Genomic DNA, 21093 nt, shown 5'->3' with positions numbered 1-21093 from the left:
TTCAGCAACTTTTGGCATTAACATAGTGTTCTTTACGGGAATCTTTGACCTGAGACTTCTGCTCATGAGAAGTTCAGCTGGAGAGTAGCTCAGACCTGACAGCGGTGTGTTCCTATACTCGAGTAGTGCTGTATAAGGATCACTCTCCTCCTCACCTGACTTCCTCAGCATGTTTTTGACTGTCTGGACCATTCTTTCACTTAGTCCGTTGGACTTTGGATAAGTTGGACTGGATGTGACCAAGTCAATGTCCCACGCATTGGCAAATCCTTTGAACTCCTTCGAATTGAAGGGCATATTGTCAGACATTATAGTTTCTGGTATACCATGTCGGGCTAGGATGGATTTAAGGTGCATGATAACTGTACTTGCTGTCTTGTTCTCAAGCAAACAGATTTCCGGATACCTTGAGAAGTAGTCCACCACAACAAGGTAGTCTCTTGAGCCGTATTCAAACAAATCCATGCCCAACTTCTGCCAAGGGCGTTCTGGTATTTCGTGAGGTATTAAGGGTTCTTTCTGTTGCTTCCTTTTGAAACGATTGCACATTGGACACTTTGAGATGTAGTCAGCTATTTCCGCGGACATACTGGGCCAATAAAGAGTAGACCGTGCTCGTGCCTTACACTTTTCAATACCAAGGTGGCATTCATGAATTGTGCTCAGCATGTCTCTACGCATTTCCCGCGGAATTATTAGACGGTCTCCACAAAACAATAGTCCTTCTACCTCATGTATTTCATCTTTCAGGTGGAAATACTGACGGACTGATTTGGGTGTGTCACATTTCACTGCTGGCCATCCTGACAAAACCACATCGAGGAGGTCCTGTAGCTCAGAATCTGTAGATGTTGCTTGTTTTAGTTGTTCGCGTTTTCCATCGCTGGCAGATAAGTTGGCGACAACCCCATGGACCATGACTTCCATGTCCTCGTTTAATTCTCGGTCATGCTCAGTTTGCTCTGTATTCAGGTATGCGCGTGACAGCGTGTCCGCAATAAACATGTATTTCCCTGGTGTATAGTTGATTCCAACATCGTATCTTTGGAGTCTAAGCAACATACGCTGGAGTCTTGGCGTAGCTTTTGACAGTGGCTTCTTTATGATGGCCTCCAATGGTTTATGGTCTGACTGGACGTCCACCCGTTTTCCATAAATGTATTGATGGAACTTGTCGCACGCGAAAACGATTGCCAGCAGTTCCTTTTCTATCTGCGCATAGTTCTTTTCAGCATCAGTAAGGGAACGTGACGCATACGCTATTGGCTGTTTTTCCTGGAGTAGACAGGCTCCCAAACCGCTCTGTGAGGCATCAGCTTGAATGGTGATTCGTTTCTCAGGGTCGAAAAACCTTAGTACAGGGCTATTAGTCAATGCATCCTTTATCTCCTGGATTGCTCGATCTTGGTTTGAATCCCATACCCACTCACTGTCATTCTTGAGAAGACTGCGTAGCGGTGCTGTGATTGCTGACATGCGCGGTATGAATTTTGAAAGGTAGTTGACCATGCCCAGCAGCCTCTGTAGTGCTGGCTTGTCTTCTGGAACAGGCATGTCCAGAATAGCTTTGATCTTCTTGTCGTCAGCCTGAAGACCTCTCTGAGTAATGACATGACCCATGTATTCGACGGTGTCGACATTGAACTGTATTTTGTTTGGGTTGAACCTTACGTTTTGCTCACGGGCTCTCTGCATGACTTTACGTACGATTCTGTCGTGTTCTTCGTTGTCCACGGCAGCAATTATCATGTCATCTGCAATCATGTGTACTCCTTTAATATCACCAAATATCTGCTGGTTTTTCTTTTGGAAGACCTCAGACGCAGAACTTATGCCAAAGGGCATTCTCTTGAACCTGTAGCGTCCGAAGGGTGTGTTAAAAGTGCAGAGGATAGATGAGGCGTAATCGAGTTGAACCTGCCAGTACCCATCTTTCTCGTCGAGTATGGAAAACACTTTCTTCCCGTGAAGCTCAGCAGCGACATCTTCAGGTGTTGGTATCTTAAAGTGTTCTCTCTTGATTGCTGTATTTAAATCTCGAGGGTCTAAACAGAGTCTCAGTGAACCATTTTTCTTTTCAACAACCACTATACTGTTTACCCATTCAGTGGGCTCTTCCACTGCGGCAACAACGCCTTCCCTTTCCAGCCTCTCCAACGTTTCCTTAAGTTTAGGCTGAAGGCTAAATGGCACTTTTCTTGGGGAATGTACCACTGGTCTCACACTGCTGTCAACTTCTATCTTATATTCACCTTTAAAGCATCCTAGGCCTGTGAACACATCGCTGAACTCTGTGACTAGGGAATCTTTCGTCAAAGGTTTTGATGTCTCGAAATTTCTGTCAACAGTGTCCACCCTTTCAATGAGACGTAAGTCGCGACATGTATCAAGTCCCAAAATGGCTGGTGACTGAACATCGACAACATACAAAGGCACTCTAGTGTTGTTGATTTCAGTAATAATTTGTCCACTTGGTTTTATCCTCTGGCCTCCATAGGCTGATAGCACTGTAGTAGTTTTTGCAAGGCTAGGCTTGTTCGGGATCTTGTTATATAGTCTCTGAGGCAGTACGTTTGCTTCGGCCCCTGTGTCAAGCTTGAACTTGATTGGTGTGGTTGAACAACTGAGCTTCAAGTCAGCATACCAGGCATTGTGTTTTGATTCAAGCTCACCAATTTGAAGCTCACCAATAAACAGTGTTTGAAATGCTGGGTCCACCTCTTCTACAAGCGTGTGTACTTTCCCATGTTTGTTCTCATAGTTGGCACTTCTACACATTTTGGCGAAATGGTTTTTCTTACTGCATTTCATACAAACTTTCCCAAAAGCTGGACATTCGCGTTTACCATGCGTGTTTCCACAGTTCCTACACTGAAAGTGTGTCGTGCTAGCGGTACTAGGGGTGGTTTTGGACGATTTTGCGTTTTTTGCATTGTAGTTTTTCTTGTATTTTGGTTTAATGGCATGAACACTTGCGGTTTGTGCTGTAGCACCGAGTTGTTGAAGTTGGCGGGAACTCGCCTCTGCTGCTCTGCAAAGTTCGACAACTCTGTCTAGTTTTGGATCAGCGGAATCGCGTAGAAGACGTTCCTTTAATCGCGTGTCCCTTACACCGAATATAATTCTGTCTCTTATCATGAGATCTTTTTGTTCACCAAAATCACAGTTTTTAGCATGGTTCTTTAATGCAGTAACGAATTGATCGATAGTCTCACCTTCATGTTGGACTTTCTCCCAGAATGTGTAACGCTCCATCACGGTATTTTTACGTGGATTACAATATTCATGGAACTTGTCAATTACTGGCTTGAGTTTACTTTCATCGCCCGCAGTAAAGTTGAACGTGTTGAAGATTTCAAGACCTTCATCACCGATCGTGTGTAACAAGATGGCGACCTGGGCTGCCTCATCTTTCGTGCTGGCACCCGACGCTAATAGGTATAACTCATACTTTTGTACCCACCGTCTCCAGTTCTCGGAGAGATTGCCGTCAAAGTTGAGTGTTCCGGGAGGCTTGAAATGCTCCATTTCTCTAATGTGGCGTGAAATTCTTGAGTTTCACCCAATGTTCTGACACCATATCACATTTGCACACAACACAAACCACGTTTTTACGGTTGACTGCACAAACTTTATTGCAGCATCCTGATTGGTCAATTTTACATAATTTTTATGGCTGCACTAAATGCGGTCAGGACTGATCCGGATTACATAATAATACATACAATAATGGGAGATAACTCCAATGAGCTTATAGCTAAGTATTATGACAGCACGCATGCGCAGTTAGGCACGGGTAACACTAATGCCTTGATCTCGTGCGGTAGTCACTGACCAACTGGCCATATAAAATATGATATGACTGTGAAAACTACCGGGGTACTCTTATTTATCGTCTGCACTGTAGATTTATCCTTTACACATGTTAATTCATTGATATAAAAATTGTGACCAGCACGACGACTGCAGACTTGTTTCCGTACTGTACTAGTACTGTATACAAAATGGCGGTCTGTGTTACATTACGTCAGCTTACTAGTCAATCTTGTTATAATTGAGCTTAATTAGCTTTGTATGTTCGTGGACAGATACCACAAGAGATCATACCTGCGTGAAAATCACAAGGTAATTGAGGGTAGGATTAATTATTTTGTTTGTACAACAGCGTAGATGGGACCGCTACAATTTGCAAGCTGACTAGGCCTGTGGCGGTATAATGTAAACAACCTGTCAATCCAATGTGTCAAATCTGACCGGCGATTCCAATTAAATGTGGTACATTGTAAATAAGCTTTCATAAGTTACAAATTCCTATCATCTTATGCTTTAGAATTCATCTACCGCTCAGTTGAAAATTGAAAAAAAAAATGTTAATTTTTTTTTTTTGAAAATGAACCTCAAAAACGTACCTGCGCACTATACGCGAGTGCGCACTATACCCGAATATTTACGGTAAACAAATGAATAAGCTAATCACTTTGTGAACAACTGGGCCCATATATTACATTTGGGCAAGGTGTGCTAAAAATTCTGTTTTGAAAATTGTTGTTGCTGAAGCATTCAAAGTTGACCTGACTAGAAACAGTCCATTGCGTGCTACAAACAAAACTTTGTAAGTCTATAACGTCTTTACATTATCTAGTTCTCATGTGACCTTACTTCTTTCTCAAACTCATTTCTCCGTGTGATATTGGACTCCTCCACCATCTTCTTGAGTTCCATAATGTGTTTATCCTTGGTGTCCCTCATAGCCTGAGAATCTTTGACTAGTGTTTGGACTGAAATATTACGGTAAACAATGATATGACAGTAACAAATACAGGCATAATCTACCATCCTTTCTCTGAAAATTACTTCATAAAGAATTCTCAAAGTTACAACATTTAACCCTAAAAATATTTTCCATCTTTTTATGCAGAACATTCTGACTGACAAATAGCTTAATAAGATCTTTTCAATTGTTATGGTGACTATTGTATTAGGAGTGTCTCCTTTTGAAATTCAAGTTTAACCTCTAAGATATAGTAATTTATGAAAGGTAGACTTACTTTTCTTTTCCATTTTTGAGATGGTTTCTTCTAACTCCTTGGCTTTTGATCTGTAGTGTGATTTTAATTCTTCTATTTCAGCATTTTTTCTATCTAAAATCTGGAGAAAAATAAAATATTAGAATAAAAAATTAAAAAGAAATTATCTTTAAACAAATCTAATACAGTCAGGCACTTATGTTATTTATGTTTTATTTAACTAACATGACAAATGTATTATCTAAATTAATCTTTAATAGAACCAACCCTCAATTAACTCTGCACTATCATGATCTGATGAAGCAACCACGATGATTAATCACACCTGGTAACCTATTAGACCCTTTGGGCTAGCTGACCTATAAAAGGCAAGAAATAGTTTTAATCAGCGTGATATATTTATGATGTAATATCCACAGCTCACCTTCTGTACAGCAGCATCATGTTTTTGTTGAAGTCTTAATTTTTCTTCATGAAATCTTGCTTCTAACATTTTTGTCTTCATTTGTAGATTCTGAAAGCGTAAAAAATCACCACAACTGTTTATTGTCTATGTCATTCTACCAGTAATACAATTTAAGACAGAAAACTTGATGACTTCACAAACAAAGCCAAATTAATACAACTTTAGTAAGCAGAATATTTTAAGTATCAGTTTTATGAAAGTTTTATGAACACCTTGTGTGTCCAGATATTTAAGGTCCAATAATGTCATAAAATGTGGATATAAAATGAAACTTACATCTTTGCCATAATCCTTTGTTTGATCTATATCAAACGTTAACTTTGTTGATGCTATGGAACCTAAAACATGAAAAAAAAAAATTAATCATCATCAATAATCAAGACAATTTTCCATGAAAAGGTTAGAAAAGCCAAACTCTGATACAATGTCTCAGTTCAGACTGACTTGTTTGGTACATAACTGACCTCCAAACAAACCTGATGGGGGATTATAATGATGTGGAGGTGACTTGTTTGGTACATAACTTACCTCCAAACAAACCTGATGGGGGATTATAATGATGTGTAGGTGACTCGTTTGGTACATAACTTACCTCCAAACAAACCTGATGGGGGATTATAATGATGTGGTGGTGACTTGTTTGGTACATAACTTACCTCCAAACAAACCTGATGGGGGATTATAATGATGTGGAGGTGATGGCTGACTTGTTTGGTACATAACTTACCTCCAAACAAACCTGATGGAGGATTATAATGATGTGGAGGTGACTTGTTTGGTACATAACTTACCTCCAAACAAACCTGATGGGGGATTATAATGATGTGGTGGTGACTTGTTTGGTACATAACTTACCTCCAAACAAACCTGATGGGGGATTATAATTATGTGGTGGTGACTTGTTTGGTACATAACTTACCTCCAAACAAACCTGATCGAGGATTATAATGATGTGGAGGTGACTTGTTTGGTACATAATTTACCTCCAAACAAACCTGATGGGGGATTATAATGATGTGGAGGTGACTTGTTTGGTACATAACTTACCTCCAAACAAACCTGATGGGGGATTATAATGATGTGGAGGTGACTTGTTTGGTACATAACTTACCTCCAAACAAACCTGATGGGGGATTATAATGATGTGGAGGTGATGGCTGGCTTAGTTCTTCCTCCTAGAAATACAACAGAAACATTTTATACAAATTGTAAAACGTCAATTTTGTTTTGTCCTATACAGTATTCTGGAAAACTCTGCAAGACAAATGATCCTAAATTCTGCATAATTTCTATTGAACTGGTGCACTTGTATGTTACATAGGACAGATCTACTTATAAATCAAGGGTTTAAAGGTTTTACCTTACCTACACATTATTCATGTTCAGACAATCAGAAGTTTATATTTCTGTAGTTTTAAATGTTTCATTTATAAATCAAATGAGGTATATAAGTCACATAAAAGAGACGTTTCTCATCTTCAAGTGTTACATCGGCTATTTATTTAGGGCTAATGAATCTAAGTCTGAATCTACTTTTTAATCATCATTTATCTTTAAACCTTTCTTGCACAGGCATTATTAGTTCAAAATCTGTTCGATACCTGAAAAAAAATGATCTTTTAAGGAGGAACTTTTCCTGAAAACCAGCTATGACTTTTAGTGAAATTTTCACAATTCTGATACATGAATATGTACATTGTGTATTTTTTTTTTTAACTATTCAGTATTTAACAAACATTTGAACTTCCAAAAGATCAGTGATTGATTCTCCATATGCTGCAATAAAAACATGACACAAAACTTTTCTCACAAACTGAAAACAAGAAATCAAAGTCAAAACATCCCTCACCCAAACCATAATTCACTTATATTAGTTGTGAGATCTCTAGCTCAAAGTAGCCAAAATTCAAAGCATACACCCAAGTTATCAACCAAAATATTCAACAAACTAAAAACAAAAACTACAAAACATTAAATAAACACTAACATGAAAACATCAAATGTCTCAACCATGTTAATAAAAATTCAAAATGTATGCAAAATTGTAAAATAATTCTATTTTGAACAATTATTTATTTTTTATGTAGACCAAGATATATTGGCTATGTTCGTTCTTGATTCTTAATTTGACAGATGGCTGAAGTTATGACTAAATTTCCAGAAAATATTTTAATATATAGAGGATATCTAACAGTGTCTTCAGTAATACCAAATATATTTCACGAGTGGGGCTAATATTTTGATATTTTTCACGAGTGCGCAGTGAAGACACTGTTAGATATTCTGTTTATTGCATTTTTTATCAACGAAAAACCTACCCCGTATGCTAACTAGGCCTACAGCGATAATTTGTAAACAAAAAAAGTAGTTCCCCCTGTCCAGGTGCTGACATATATGTCAGGCTTTCTGATTGGTCAATTATTTTGGTATTTTCTAATCATTAATTTGATTGGTCAAATAAGCAAAAGTGATATTTTTCACTAGTGAAAAATATCACTTTTATAGAATGAATAATTTTTGATATTTCACTGGTAAAAATGTAATAAATATTCTTCTTTGCATTTTTATATGTTTGTGATCATCAGGCTGATATTTGTACTGTTTTGATACAGAATGTTCCAAGAGTGCTTTGAGATGGGTAGAGGTGACCCATTCTCTGTTCAGAGAGTTTTAAGATGGGTAGAGTTGACCAATTCTCTGTTCAGGGAGTTTTAAGATGGGTAGAGGTGACCAATTTTCTGTTCAGAGTAACACAATTAATGTAATTAATGAACATTTGTGATGTTTCTATGTTTCCGAAATTACTTATAATTGACTTTCATAATGGGGTATTCATGCAAATGATATTGACAGCACAGGGAAAGAATTACAAGGAATTAGGAAAGTTCCAGCCATAGAGCTGACAACACAACAAAGACTAACAGCAAGAGTAATATTTTTCCTGAAAGATGTTTCAGTTGAATGAGAAGTGAAATTCCAGTCAGACAATTGACTGATGTATTAAACCAGTCAGACATTTGACAGATGTATTATACCAGTCAGAAAATTGACAGATGTATTATACCAGTCAGACAATTGACTGATGTATTAAACCAGTCAGACAATTGACAGATGTATTATTCCAGTCAGACATTTGATAGATGTATTAAACCAGTCAGACAATTGACAGAGGTCTTATACCAGTCTTATTCCAGTCAGACGATTGACAGATGTATTATACCAGTCAGACAATTGACAGATGTCTTATACCAGTCAGACAATTGACAGATGTATTATACCAGTCAGACAATTGACAGATGTATTATTCCAGTCAGACAATTGACAGATGTATTATACCAGTCAGACGATTGACAGATGTATTAAACCAGTCAGACAATTGACAGAGGTCTTATACCAGTCAGACAATTGACTGATGTATTAAACCAGTCAGACAATTGACAGATGTATTATTCCAGTCAGACAAATGACAGATGTATTATACCAGTCAGACAATTGACAGATGTATTATTCCAGTCAGACAATTGACAGAGGTCTTATACCAGTCAGACAAATGACAGATGTATTATACCAGTCAGACAATTGACAGATGTATTAAACCAGTCAGACATTTGACAGAGGTCTTATACCAGTCAGACAATTGACTGATGTATTAAACCAGTCAGACAATTGACAGATGTATTATTCCAGTCAGACAAATGACAGATGTATTATACCAGTCAGACAATTGACAGATGTATTATTCCAGTCAGACAATTGACAGAGGTCTTATACCAGTCAGACAAATGACAGATGTATTATACCAGTCAGACAATTGACAGATGTATTATTCCAGTCAGACAATTGACAGATGTATTATTCCAGTCAGACAAGAAAACAAGACTTTGTAAGTCTGTAATATTATCTATATGGTCTTTAAATGCCACAGAATCCAGCTGAATTTTTCTTTCGGTTAAAATTGAAAATGAGGGAAGACCATAAAATACAATATATATAAAACAGACATATTTTTATTTCACCTTAAATTCTGCATATCCCAGAGTTCACTTTCCCACCTATAAATCTAACTAACCCTGTATATTGCTGTAGACTGACAGTACCTATTATTAGCTAACCAGACAGGCATACAGTCTATTACAGACGATGTATGTTACAATAATTAATGCATTAATTAACTACAATATATCAAGTTTATATGATACATTTACAGACAATGTATGAAACAAATGATATATGATTTAATTACCGTAACTATCATATGGAGAAATTAATAGATATAGAATAACTTATACAAAATACAAATTAAGATAATATATACAAATTAAGATGATATATACAAATTAAGATAATACATGTATATACTAATTACAATTATATATATAAATTAAGATAATTTTTTATGCTTATCATTAGGTAACTATGGATACTGAAGAGGAAAGCAGTGTAAGTAGAACATACAAAGGTGTGAGTTAGGCCGAACTATTAAAATGTCTGTGTAAGGCAACTTTATACTGCAATTACTTAATCATTTAACATCCTTTTATTCTCAACTGAAACTGTAAAAAAGTACATATTTTTCAAAATATTCATCAGATCAAAAATCATTGTAAGCTTTTATCTGCAGTTGTTAATTCTGTCTAACTCATTAGAACATGAATTTAATGAAAACAAAATTACAATCTTTATTTTGCTTGGTTTGGAAGTGTAGGACCATCAACAGACATTTTATTTTGTCTGGCCTATATAACACTGGATAACAACAGGTCACAAATAACAGGTGCTCTAGTCACTAGCCCGCGACGGTCTTACCTTCTTCCATTTGTGTTTAGGTGATTCTTTGAAAAGTTTTCTCTCATCTGACGTAAAATGGGCAGAGTATATAAATTACACACAGGTCAATGATGTGCTTCTATCACACATGTGCACACATACAATATACACAAGAGATCAGTCAGAGATTCTTCAGAAAAGATAAACACAAGATGGCTAGCTGTGACAGATGGATGTTTCATGCATGTCAATATTTTCTAGATTTTTTCATTGAAGAAAAAAATAAACTTTCTGCATTTTTCAACTTAAAATTCACTTGTTCAGAACTTCAAACATAACAAAAAATGTTTTGTTTTAATTTTGTAATTTGTCCTATCATAAAATTGTAAATTTAATTTAATTTCCTTGTTCTCAGTTTACTATTTTCTGTGATATAAGGGACACTCACCATGTCTGACAAGCCGCAGACTTTCCTCGTCATCAGACAGGAAGTGAGGTTTCTTTATCGTGGGCGACTTCCTACCGATACTTATATCATCCTATATACCAAAGTTAAAAGATGGAATCTCAAAACAAACAAAATCAAAAGAGGCTTTAAAGTTTGTTTTCACAGAACATACACTGCCTGGTAACCAAACTCTGCCAAAACTAGTAGTATATTAGTCATATTAACGAATACTGAGATTAGCCAATTACATTGCATCGGGACCAGACAGGGATTGGACGGGGCGGGACGGGACGAGGCGGACATGGGTAACATTATATGCCTCCCCAACCCCCACCCCCCCATTTCATGGCGGGGGCATCAAAATGTTACTGGTGATATAGGAAATTTTTCTCTTGCTATGGACTTAGTTTTTGTCTAACAGCTGTGTACTTAACAAGATCTTATTAATAGTAATACTGCCCTGTGTTGATAACAGTGCCAAAATTATCTTTAAGAAGTGACCCTCTCTAGCAAGTCATGCATTTGTATACCATTCCATTAGTGAACCTTGAAAAGACAGAATCTACATGCAGCTGGGAAATACTGCGTACCTTACAAGATAAAAACAAACAATACGTGTACAATGGAAACTCACTAGTCCAGGAAGGTTAAACTGGTTTGGGAAGTAAAATTTAGAAATTTCAAATGATACCGGTTAAAGAATAAGTAATTTTTGCTTAAATCAAAGTACTGGAAGTACTGTAAACGAACATTATTGTTTAACCCCAAATCAGTAATCTTCTAAGTTTAAAGTTGATAAATTTACTGATATTGGTTTAGAAATTAATTGCAAATAATCTGAAATGTTTGCAGCTGTTCTGATATGATTGTACACATGCATGTTTCTGTAAGGTCCTAATTGAAATTGGAAGTTTGTTGATCTATCTTGGATGGATGAAAATAAAATATGTCTTCTTTTTTTCGGGAAGGCATCATCAGTTATAATACAGCCAGGACTCTGTGACCTTATTGATGCCGACTTCTAATATGCACTAAATTTAGGCTAGTTCCATCGTTAGTTTAGCATATTTCAACTTAATATGATGAAACACACATAAAGAATTACTGAAAACCAAAACCAGAGCTGCTAATCAAGGCCCGGATTAGGAATGTATCCTATTGAAACTGTACTAAAGCATGTATGGTACTTCAAAACAAACAAGAGGCCCAGGGGCCTTAACGGTCATCTGACTCTAAATTAAAACCCTTATATTATAGTAGTATGCATTCTCTGTAGCAAGAATATAGTGACACTGTTGGCCATGGTGGCCATCTTGGATTTCTGAATGACCCAATAAATAACAACACTTGGTAAGGACCATCTCAGGATCATTTCTGGTAAGTTAGAGCTGAATCCCGCCGGTGGAATTTGAGAAGAAGTTTGAAATAGATGTTGTTTAGGAAAACCATGATTGCGCAATCATGTTACAAAATGGCCGCCATTGCTGCCATGTCAAAGTTTTTACGAGGCTGAAAAAAATAACAACACTATGTTGACTCGCCTTCCTTGAGATCCTCATCCATTTCCAGCTCAATGGCACCAATGAAACTTGAGAAGTTTAAAATGTGTTTTTCAAGATGGCGACCACGGCGGCCATCTTGGATTTCGGACCGACCCGAAAAATAACAACACTTGGTCAGGATCATCTCAGGAACATTTCAGGCAAGTTTCAGCCCAACATCACTGGTTAAACTTGAGAAGAAGTTTAAAATGTGTTTTCAAAATGTCCGCTATGGCGGCCATCTTGGATTTCGGATCAGCCCGAAAAATAACAACACTTGGTCAGGATCATCTCAGGATCATTTCAGGCAAGTTTCAGCCCAACAGCACTGGTGGAACTTGAGAAGAAGTTTAAAATGTGTTTTTCAAGATGGCGGCTATGGCGGCCCTTTTGGATTTCGGACCGACTCGAAAAATAACAACACTTGGTCGGAATCATATCAGGATCATTTCAGGCAAGTTTCAGCTCAAAAGCACTGGTGTAACTTGAGAAGAATTTTAAAATGTGTTTTCAAAATGGCGGCTTTGGCGGCCATCTTGGATTTCGGACCGACACGAAAAATAACAACACTTGATCAGAATCATAGCAGGATCATTTCAGGCAAGTTTCAGCTCAAAAGCACTGGTTGAACTTGAGAAGAAGTTTAAAATGTGTTTTTCAAGATGGCGGCTATGGCGGCCATCTTGGATTTCGGACTGACCCGAAAAATAACAACACTTGATCGGGATCATATCAGGATCATTTCAGGCAAGTTTCAGCTCAAAAGCACTGGTGGAACTTGAGAAGAAGTTTAAAATGTGTTTTCAAAATGGCGGCTGTGGCAGCCATCTTGGATTTCAGACTGACCAGAAAAATAACAACACTTGGTCAGGATCATCTAAGGAACATTTCAGGCAAGTTTCAGCCCAACAGCACTGGTGGAACTTGAGAAGAAGTTTAAAATGTGTTTTCAAAATGGCGGCTGTCGCGGCCATCTTGGATTTCAGACTGACCCGAAAAATAACAACACTTGGTCAGGACCATCCCAGCATCATTTCAGGCAAGTTTCAGCTCAATCCCACTGGTGGAACTTGAGAAGAAGTTTGAAATGTGAAAAGTCTACGCACGGCGCACGACGACGGACGAAGCATGATGACTATAGGTCATCCTGATCCTTTGGGTCAGATGACCTAAAAACTTGACTCCTTTTGTTCTGGAATCATTTGATGTTAATAAATCTTGATATGAGAAGATATACTTCTGGTATAATTACAGTATTGCAAACAATGTGATAGCAACCAGATAAAGACTATCTTCATCGAATAATTCAGCAAACAAAAAGAAAACTTCGAAGCTTCATTTTCAACTTCAAACCTGATCACAAAGATTACAGTCCATTCGATAGGACGACACATTCCCTATTTATTGTCCTTTTCCAATGTTGATCATCCAATCATACTGTACCACACAGTTCAGCAATGTAATTGCACAAATCACACCTTTATGTGGAGAGAACATCTTTGGGGGTGTTATAAGATTCCATAGCTGTATGCAAATTTGTGAAGCATTCCATATCTATATCTATATACATAGTAATAATAATAAAAAACACAAACCAGAAATTCACACTAGCGCTTTCAACATGCTTTGAGAGCAAGCTCTTCAGGTGTAATATACATATATATACCGTATGTGTATATATTTACACATCAAAATTGGAATGACACAGGAGATTTGCAACTTTAAGTTCACCATCAGTCATGGGAGGTTTATGTAAAATGTTATATTTACCGGGGTAATTAGTAATTTTGAGAATATATTTACATTCTGTATGAAGCTCTATTCTGTACTTTCTACCAGTGCTTAGAGAATGGGCACAATTATATGTTCTCCAATGTCAAAATTAATCATATGTAAAATATTAGGGGTTTATTTGACCGAGAAGTATTTAATTTTTTTTGTAATCATTCGCCATTTGAGACCTGATTGCTGTCATAGTTGAATTACCAAAATGGACCTGAAATCAATATTTTTAAAAGAGAATGATCAATGATTTGAATATTTCATAAACATAATTTAATACATCGTTTATTCACTTCATTCAGATCTTAAGACACCAAATAATTTGTGAAGTAATATATAGAAATATATGAACCATTTTGTTATTGATTTATAGTTCACACAAGTAAGCACTAGATGTAAGCAGTAAGTATATGTATCGCTATCTACTGGCATGACTTTGAGTACAGTAGACTACACTGGCTTTGTGGATATTGACAGGCTAGCATATATTTACATACTAATTCAATTTTAGAATTGAAACTGAAATCTTATAACAGCATGGCACAAATAGTCATCTGAACATTTGTTGTATATTGAAAAAATACTTAAGGTAAATATTAACTCATTTGCTTGACTTCAATTTTCAGTTTATCAATTCATTGATTACTCCGTGTTTGAAGTATGGTGTAGTGAGAATTTCAAGTCTTGATCATGACTTGATGAACATTCTAAATTAACAAATTATTAAAATGAATTTGAAAAATAACACAAGTTCCACAGCAATATTATATAGAGAATCAATCACAATATATCAGAAGTTATAAAACTACAAATAACAATTAACGGCTGAATATCAAATTAAGTGAATATCACAAGTATTTTTGCATTTGTTTTTAGATAATCCGGATTTCCGTTTTCCGTTTTTTACGTAGACGTAGTGCATAGTAAACGTTGCCATGTAACAGCTGATTTTAATCAGATTGGCTTAACATGAACTTAACACCGTCTCAGTAGTTCGTCACAATCGAAAATTTAGTCATGAATTCGGTATTTTGCAAATGATTTCAAAATACTTCCAGGGAAATGAAAAACAAATTCATATGGTCTTTATACACACACCAAAGATTACTATATTGGGTCCATTCTCTCGTAAAAATATCGATTTTGTGTCCACTATCGGCCATTTCGGCATTTCAACTCTAACGACAATCGGGCCGCGATTCGCAATGAAAAATTAATTTAAAAATCGGTCCTGTAATATTTTACATATGATACAATTAGGCATTGAGGAACATATATTTGGGTCAATTCTCTGAAAATAATGCCAATTTATATTATAATTGAGCCCCATTTTTCTTCGCGTCGGTATTTCCAAGTCCGCTTCACCTGTGGTCCGTTTCAGTAAATATTCTCGTCTTTGCCGAAATAAAACCAAGCTATATAATTGTTCATTTTAAACATGACAACAACTGCCAACCACACGTATCCAAAAATGTTTTTGTTGATATCATCTGAATATTGCCGTAGTTATCTGTCACTTCGATTGTAAACCCCATGCCAAAGTCATGGAAGAATCGACCAATCAAATTGGTATAACTTTTGATTTCCGTAATCTTGCAGTTACCTCCCTTACAACAGTAAAGACGTTCCAAGTATCGCCTACAACAAGCAATCCCGTGCACATAACAAGATATTATCATTTGCATTTGATGTATTGGTCATTTTCGTCAAATGGAAATGGTATATGGAAATCGATGACAACGTTAACGCTATGACCAGTCATCCTGACCACAAATACCACTTTATTGTAAGCCTATACATATGTACAGTTCTTTCTCGCAAACACGTACTGTACAGTAATCTATGATACAACGTATCGTCTCGTATGCCGTTTTTGATATATTTCTTTCTCTAAATTATATAAATACACACCTAGTTGAAAATGATGTAACATTCTAGAATATATATATTACACATTTAAGTAAATCGCGGACATATTTGCAGACCTATGCTATAATGTCAGCCGTTTTGGAATGAACACGGAAGAGCAAAACTTTCAAAACATCCGGAGACGAATGCGCCTGCGCAATAGTTGTTTACATAAATATATTGACCTGGAGTTGTTCGCAAAGTTCAGGTTCATTTAGTCTTCACATTTCGCTAGCGTTATGCATTTCTCAAATCGTATGCATCTTGAAAACATCTACTGAATACATTTCAACATTTTCGGTAAAACTATTATATAAAACGAAGATGTTTTTGCACATAAATTATTTGAAGCGTAAGGCCATGGGGGCAGCCATATTTCATTGAAACAGACAGTAGATGGCGTATTGGTGAATGTGGCTACCAAATATGGTCATATTTCTCAGTCCAGTTCTTGATGGCAATAACCGAACATTAATGTTCGTTTAAAAAGGAAAACTATTTATTGAAACAACTGTCCCAAAAAATAGACTTTATCTTGATTTCCAGAATCTGGATTAGTAAGGTTCCACTGTATAGTGTGTAACTGAATGGAGAAATGTAGGCATGATAGGAAGTCACTAACAACACCAAAGATACAGGGCTACCCAACAACACAATGGCAATCACCAAGACAACTTAACAGGAAGCTAAAAATAAATAACCTGAAACTGAAGATTAATCAAGAAAAAGATTTAATCATATATCTCACTTTCTATCTAAATTCTACTTACAAATGACATTAAACCATGGTCTGGCAGCTCTAAACCTCTAACTGGTGACGTCGTGACACGCATTGGTGATGTCATACCCCTGATCGGTGACGCTATACTGGGATCTTTGTCCAGTTCTATTCCCATACTGGTATGAGGTCTCCTGTATCAAGTTAAATCAAATCTATACTGGTATGAGGTCTCCTGTACCAAACGAAATCAAATCTATACTTGTATGAGGTCTCCTGTACCAAGTTATACTTGTATGAGGTCTCCTGTACCAAACGAAATCAAATCTATACTGGTATGAGGTCTCCTGTAACAAATGAAATCAAATCTAGACTTGTATGAGGTCTCCTGTTCGAAATGAAATCAAATCTAGACTTGTATGAGGTCTCCTGTACCAAGTGAAATCAAATCTATACTTGTATGAGGTCTCCTGTATCAAATGAAATCAAATCTAGACTTGTATGAGGTCTCCTGTACCAAGTGAAATCAAATCTAGACTTGTATGAGGTCTCCTGTATCAAATGAAATCAAATCTAGACTTGTATGAGGTCTCCTGTACCAAGTGAAATCAAATCTAGACTTGTATGAGGTCTCCTGTACCAAGTGAAATCAAATCTATACTTGTATGAGGTCTCCTGTATCAAGTTAAATCAAATCTATAATTGTATGAGGTCTCCTGTATCAAATGAAATCAAATCTAGACTTGTATGAGGTCTCCTGTACCAAGTGAAATAAAATCTATACTTGTATGAGGTCTCCTGTACCAAGTGAAATCAAATCTAGACTTGTATGAGGTCTCCTGTACCAAGTTAAATCAAATCTATACTTGTATGAGGTCTCCTGTATCAAGTTAAATCAAATCTATACTTGTATGATGAGGTCTCCTGTACCAAGTTATACTTGTATGAGGTCTCCTGTACCAAGTTAAATCAAATCTATACTTGTTTTATGGTTTATTATTGTTTAACATCCTATCAACATCTAAGGTACCGGTCATTTAACTATATCTACAAATCATTCAGCTTTGACATGAATAAATAGCTGTATGTTTATGATAAATTTATTTTTGCATATTCTATGTACACTCAAACTATTTCTTCCTCAGTGAAAAGTTCTTGCAAAAGGTTAATGAGAGCACTGAACTTATATTCAAGACGTTCTAGTGATCCTTTTAACAATTTCAGAAATTGACAATACATGTACATATATGTTATTTCAAACACAACTAATTATGTGGTGTCAAAAACACAAAGTGAAAACCCTGGATATTTACTGCTAGTTTGTACTTGTATAAATCAATCATTTCTCTATTAAGAAAATTTTACTGGACCCAACAGGTTGCTATAAACAGTGTAAGTTTTTCCTTAAACTAATTCAAAATTAAAGCGATGCTAAACATGTATCACTTACTGACCAACTTTAAAACATGTCAAAAGATATTTATGGGATTATGATTACACATCAAGTTCATTTTGATACTGACCTGCGGAGTCCCCGTTCATGTCCTATGGGAGATATACCAGACCTAAAGGTAGAAGATGCCGTGGGATTTCCTATAGACCCTTTGAACAATGATGAGCCAACCGATGATGTCAGTTCTCCGGCCACCCAATCTGGTACTTTGTCCTTAAACATATTCAAGGCACATATACTGATCACACATAAGCTTACCACATCATTTCTGTCGTATACAGAAATTCACTGACCTCAGAATCTATTGTTCAATATATCAGTTACCTGGGCTGTCACCATTTATTGCAATATCAAGATCTATGCATGAAATATTACCATTAAAAATTGACAAACTGATTTGTCCACATAAATGAACATGCTGAAGCATCAAATTCTTAATCTTGAAACAATGAGGGATAAGAAAATATTGGAGTAATTTCCCTTTGATATTTAGCATTTCTGTTAAAATTATCTCAAAGTTGACAGCAATTGAAAATGAAAATAACCAATTGTATTAATTTTGATGGTAATCAACATTTCTCATGCACAAATAATATTTTTTAAACACTGTACAATTTGTACGTTTTCATTGAATGACTACAACACAACTCACAATGAATAATATCTCTAAAACAGATTTTTTATTGTTTGTGATAAACCACAAGTTTACTTACATCAGCTTGGCCTTTCTTGCCAGATGGCTCATCAAAGTATATTGACTGAAATGAATAGAAAAGATTATAGAATATATCAATATTACAACTTATCTAAAGAAAAGTATGTGACTGGCTGGGTACGTAGAACCTCATTTCCTATGATTTAAAGTCCGATCTGTTTCAATTTCACATTGAGATAATGATGTATGTATTTTCTTGTCCTTGTGGAAGACAAGCAGCTGGAACTTTTGTTATATATAAAAAGGTGATATAAGTAAGGAAGGATAAAGCATGATTACTTATGGGATATACAACTTACCATGTAAGGAGGTAGTGTGGGTAGGGGACCATCTTGTGGTTTACTGGTGAATGGCCCCTCAAGGACCCCTCTCTTCAGCATGTGTAACATAAGCTGGGCGTACGCATTACGATTTTTTCTGTCAGACAAGAACAAACATGTCACAGAAATTTAACATCTAGTTATAATGTATGGCTAATCAATATCTAGTCATAATATATGGCTAATCAATATCTAGTCAAGATGTATGGCTAATCAACATGTAGTCAAGATGTATGGCTAATCAACATGTAGTTAATTAGGATGTATGGACTAATCAATATCTAGTCAGGATGTATGGTTAATCAACATGTAGTCAAGATTTATGGCTAATGAGGATTACTGTCTATTGTTCAGCATTATTTATCAACTTCTCATTTACAAAATGACTTTCCGTATCTCATTTCTTATAAAAAGATCCATACCTTCCTGTTATGCCCATGACAGGTTCACAAAGCTTCTTGATCCATATTGCACATTTTTGTCGATCTGAAACAATAAAATATTAGATGTTAAAGAAAATACATTGTTATATAATTATTACACTAAAGTATTGTACACAGTTTTGCATACACATAATTTTACTTTTCACAAATATGTAACAGTGTGCTAAGTTATATACCAATGAATCTGAGTCATATTACCATTTCATACATATATATATACATTGTATACCATTCAAAATAAACGATCCACATTTTAATGATAGTAGAGTATTCTGATTCACATATACACTCAAAAATAAACATATAACTGAATGGTAAACATTATATCAACCCCAATATGTGTGGCTATGCTACAAACCTGTTTTATGAGGAAGTTTTAACACATGTGGTTTCATGTCAGCCAAAACCTTGTCAAACTTTTGGTCGAGGCCCAAATAAACGGGATCACTTGACATACTGGCTGTCATTGTGTTCTCTATCAACGGCTAAAAATTGTAGAGAGATGGCGGTCCTCACATTTTGGTAATTACATCACAGCAATTTGTATCCTATATCAAATAAAAGAAATATAACATTGACTAAAGGATAAACTTAACTGATGAAACTGTATTAGAAATGTACCTGTAGGTCAATATTTTATATTATTTCACATCTCCTCTTGGATTAAACCCCAGATATGTTACATACCCTGCTTCAGCTTACTAGTTTGATGCTCTAAAGAGACATTCTAACAATTAGCAGGAATAAATTAGTATATCTTATATTCAATTAGCAGGGTGACATACTCCCACCCCTGTCAGTGTTACTTGTGAAAGTAATAAGTAAGACTGAGAATTTTGTTAATATTTCTTGAGTCTCTATAGATATAGGTGGGTGTCAATGTAACCACTATATACAGTAACCTGACTTTGTTGGACCAAGTTGATGTATCGTTAATTTAAAGTCAGCTAGTGCCAGCAATAAAAGTGTAGCATGGCACTGTTCTGATGGATATGGGTGGATGTTACGAGATGAGCTTAAAGTCAGTGGTTGGTAAAGTCAAGTTTCATTGTACCATGTATGTATATTAATAAAAGTCTCCTAGCCAAGTCTGTATAGGTAGAAGCTGGTATATATTTCATGATAAGGTGACTGTTTTTTAGATATGATAATTAGACTAACATAATAATTAGACATAGACTTAGTAAAAAATGGTTGCTCTTAATGCTACTGTACATGTATTGTATCACTGATAATAATCCAGTCTTGATTGTGTGGCTGCAAATGACATGTCTTTCATGCAGAGAATTCCAGTGTCAGTATACAAGATCTGATGGGTTCATGTCTAATCAGTAGGTACCTACTTCAGGACTATCAGGAGCCACACTCTACTTACTAAATGATCTAAAGAGAGGTCCTCCCTACACGAGTCAGTAGGAAGCAGCGCTAGCTTTTATGTATAAATGCATAAGATATTTCAGGTTTGGATATTTCTTATTGGTTCGTCATTTGATCATAAGCAAAAA

The 21093-nt window shown here is 36.0% G+C and overlaps 1 protein-coding gene across 5 annotated transcripts in view; it reads right to left on the bottom strand.

Annotated features, from left to right (window-relative positions):
- Positions 1 to 21093, bottom strand: part of LOC117323117 (centrosomal protein of 112 kDa-like) — a 46995-nt gene that overhangs the window by 25566 nt on the left and 336 nt on the right. For 4 of the 5 annotated variants that reach the window (XM_033878132.1, XM_033878133.1, XM_033878130.1 and 1 more), the window contains exons 2-14: positions 19947 to 20136; positions 19568 to 19631; positions 19125 to 19242; positions 18824 to 18868; positions 18181 to 18323; positions 16710 to 16851; positions 10709 to 10799; positions 10300 to 10346; positions 6605 to 6668; positions 5770 to 5831; positions 5452 to 5541; positions 5049 to 5148; positions 4660 to 4778 (exon numbers count right to left, since the gene is read on the bottom strand). In XM_033878132.1, the coding sequence (XP_033734023.1) occupies positions 4660 to 4778; positions 5049 to 5148; positions 5452 to 5541; positions 5770 to 5831; positions 6605 to 6668; positions 10300 to 10346; positions 10709 to 10799; positions 16710 to 16851; positions 18181 to 18323; positions 18824 to 18868; positions 19125 to 19242; positions 19568 to 19631; positions 19947 to 20055 (1194 nt within the window). In that variant the 5' untranslated portion in view covers positions 20056 to 20136. The remainder of the gene's footprint in view (positions 1 to 4659; positions 4779 to 5048; positions 5149 to 5451; positions 5542 to 5769; positions 5832 to 6604; positions 6669 to 10299; positions 10347 to 10708; positions 10800 to 16709; positions 16852 to 18180; positions 18324 to 18823; positions 18869 to 19124; positions 19243 to 19567; positions 19632 to 19946; positions 20137 to 21093) is intronic. The other variant, XM_033878135.1, reaches the window with a different exon arrangement.

This window comes from Pecten maximus, chromosome 3 (assembly GCF_902652985.1).
Source record: "Pecten maximus chromosome 3, xPecMax1.1, whole genome shotgun sequence".
Lineage (NCBI taxonomy): Eukaryota > Metazoa > Mollusca > Bivalvia > Pectinida > Pectinidae > Pecten > Pecten maximus.
Note: the sequence above shows the minus strand (reverse complement) of the source record. Positions and strands in the feature narration are given on the sequence as shown.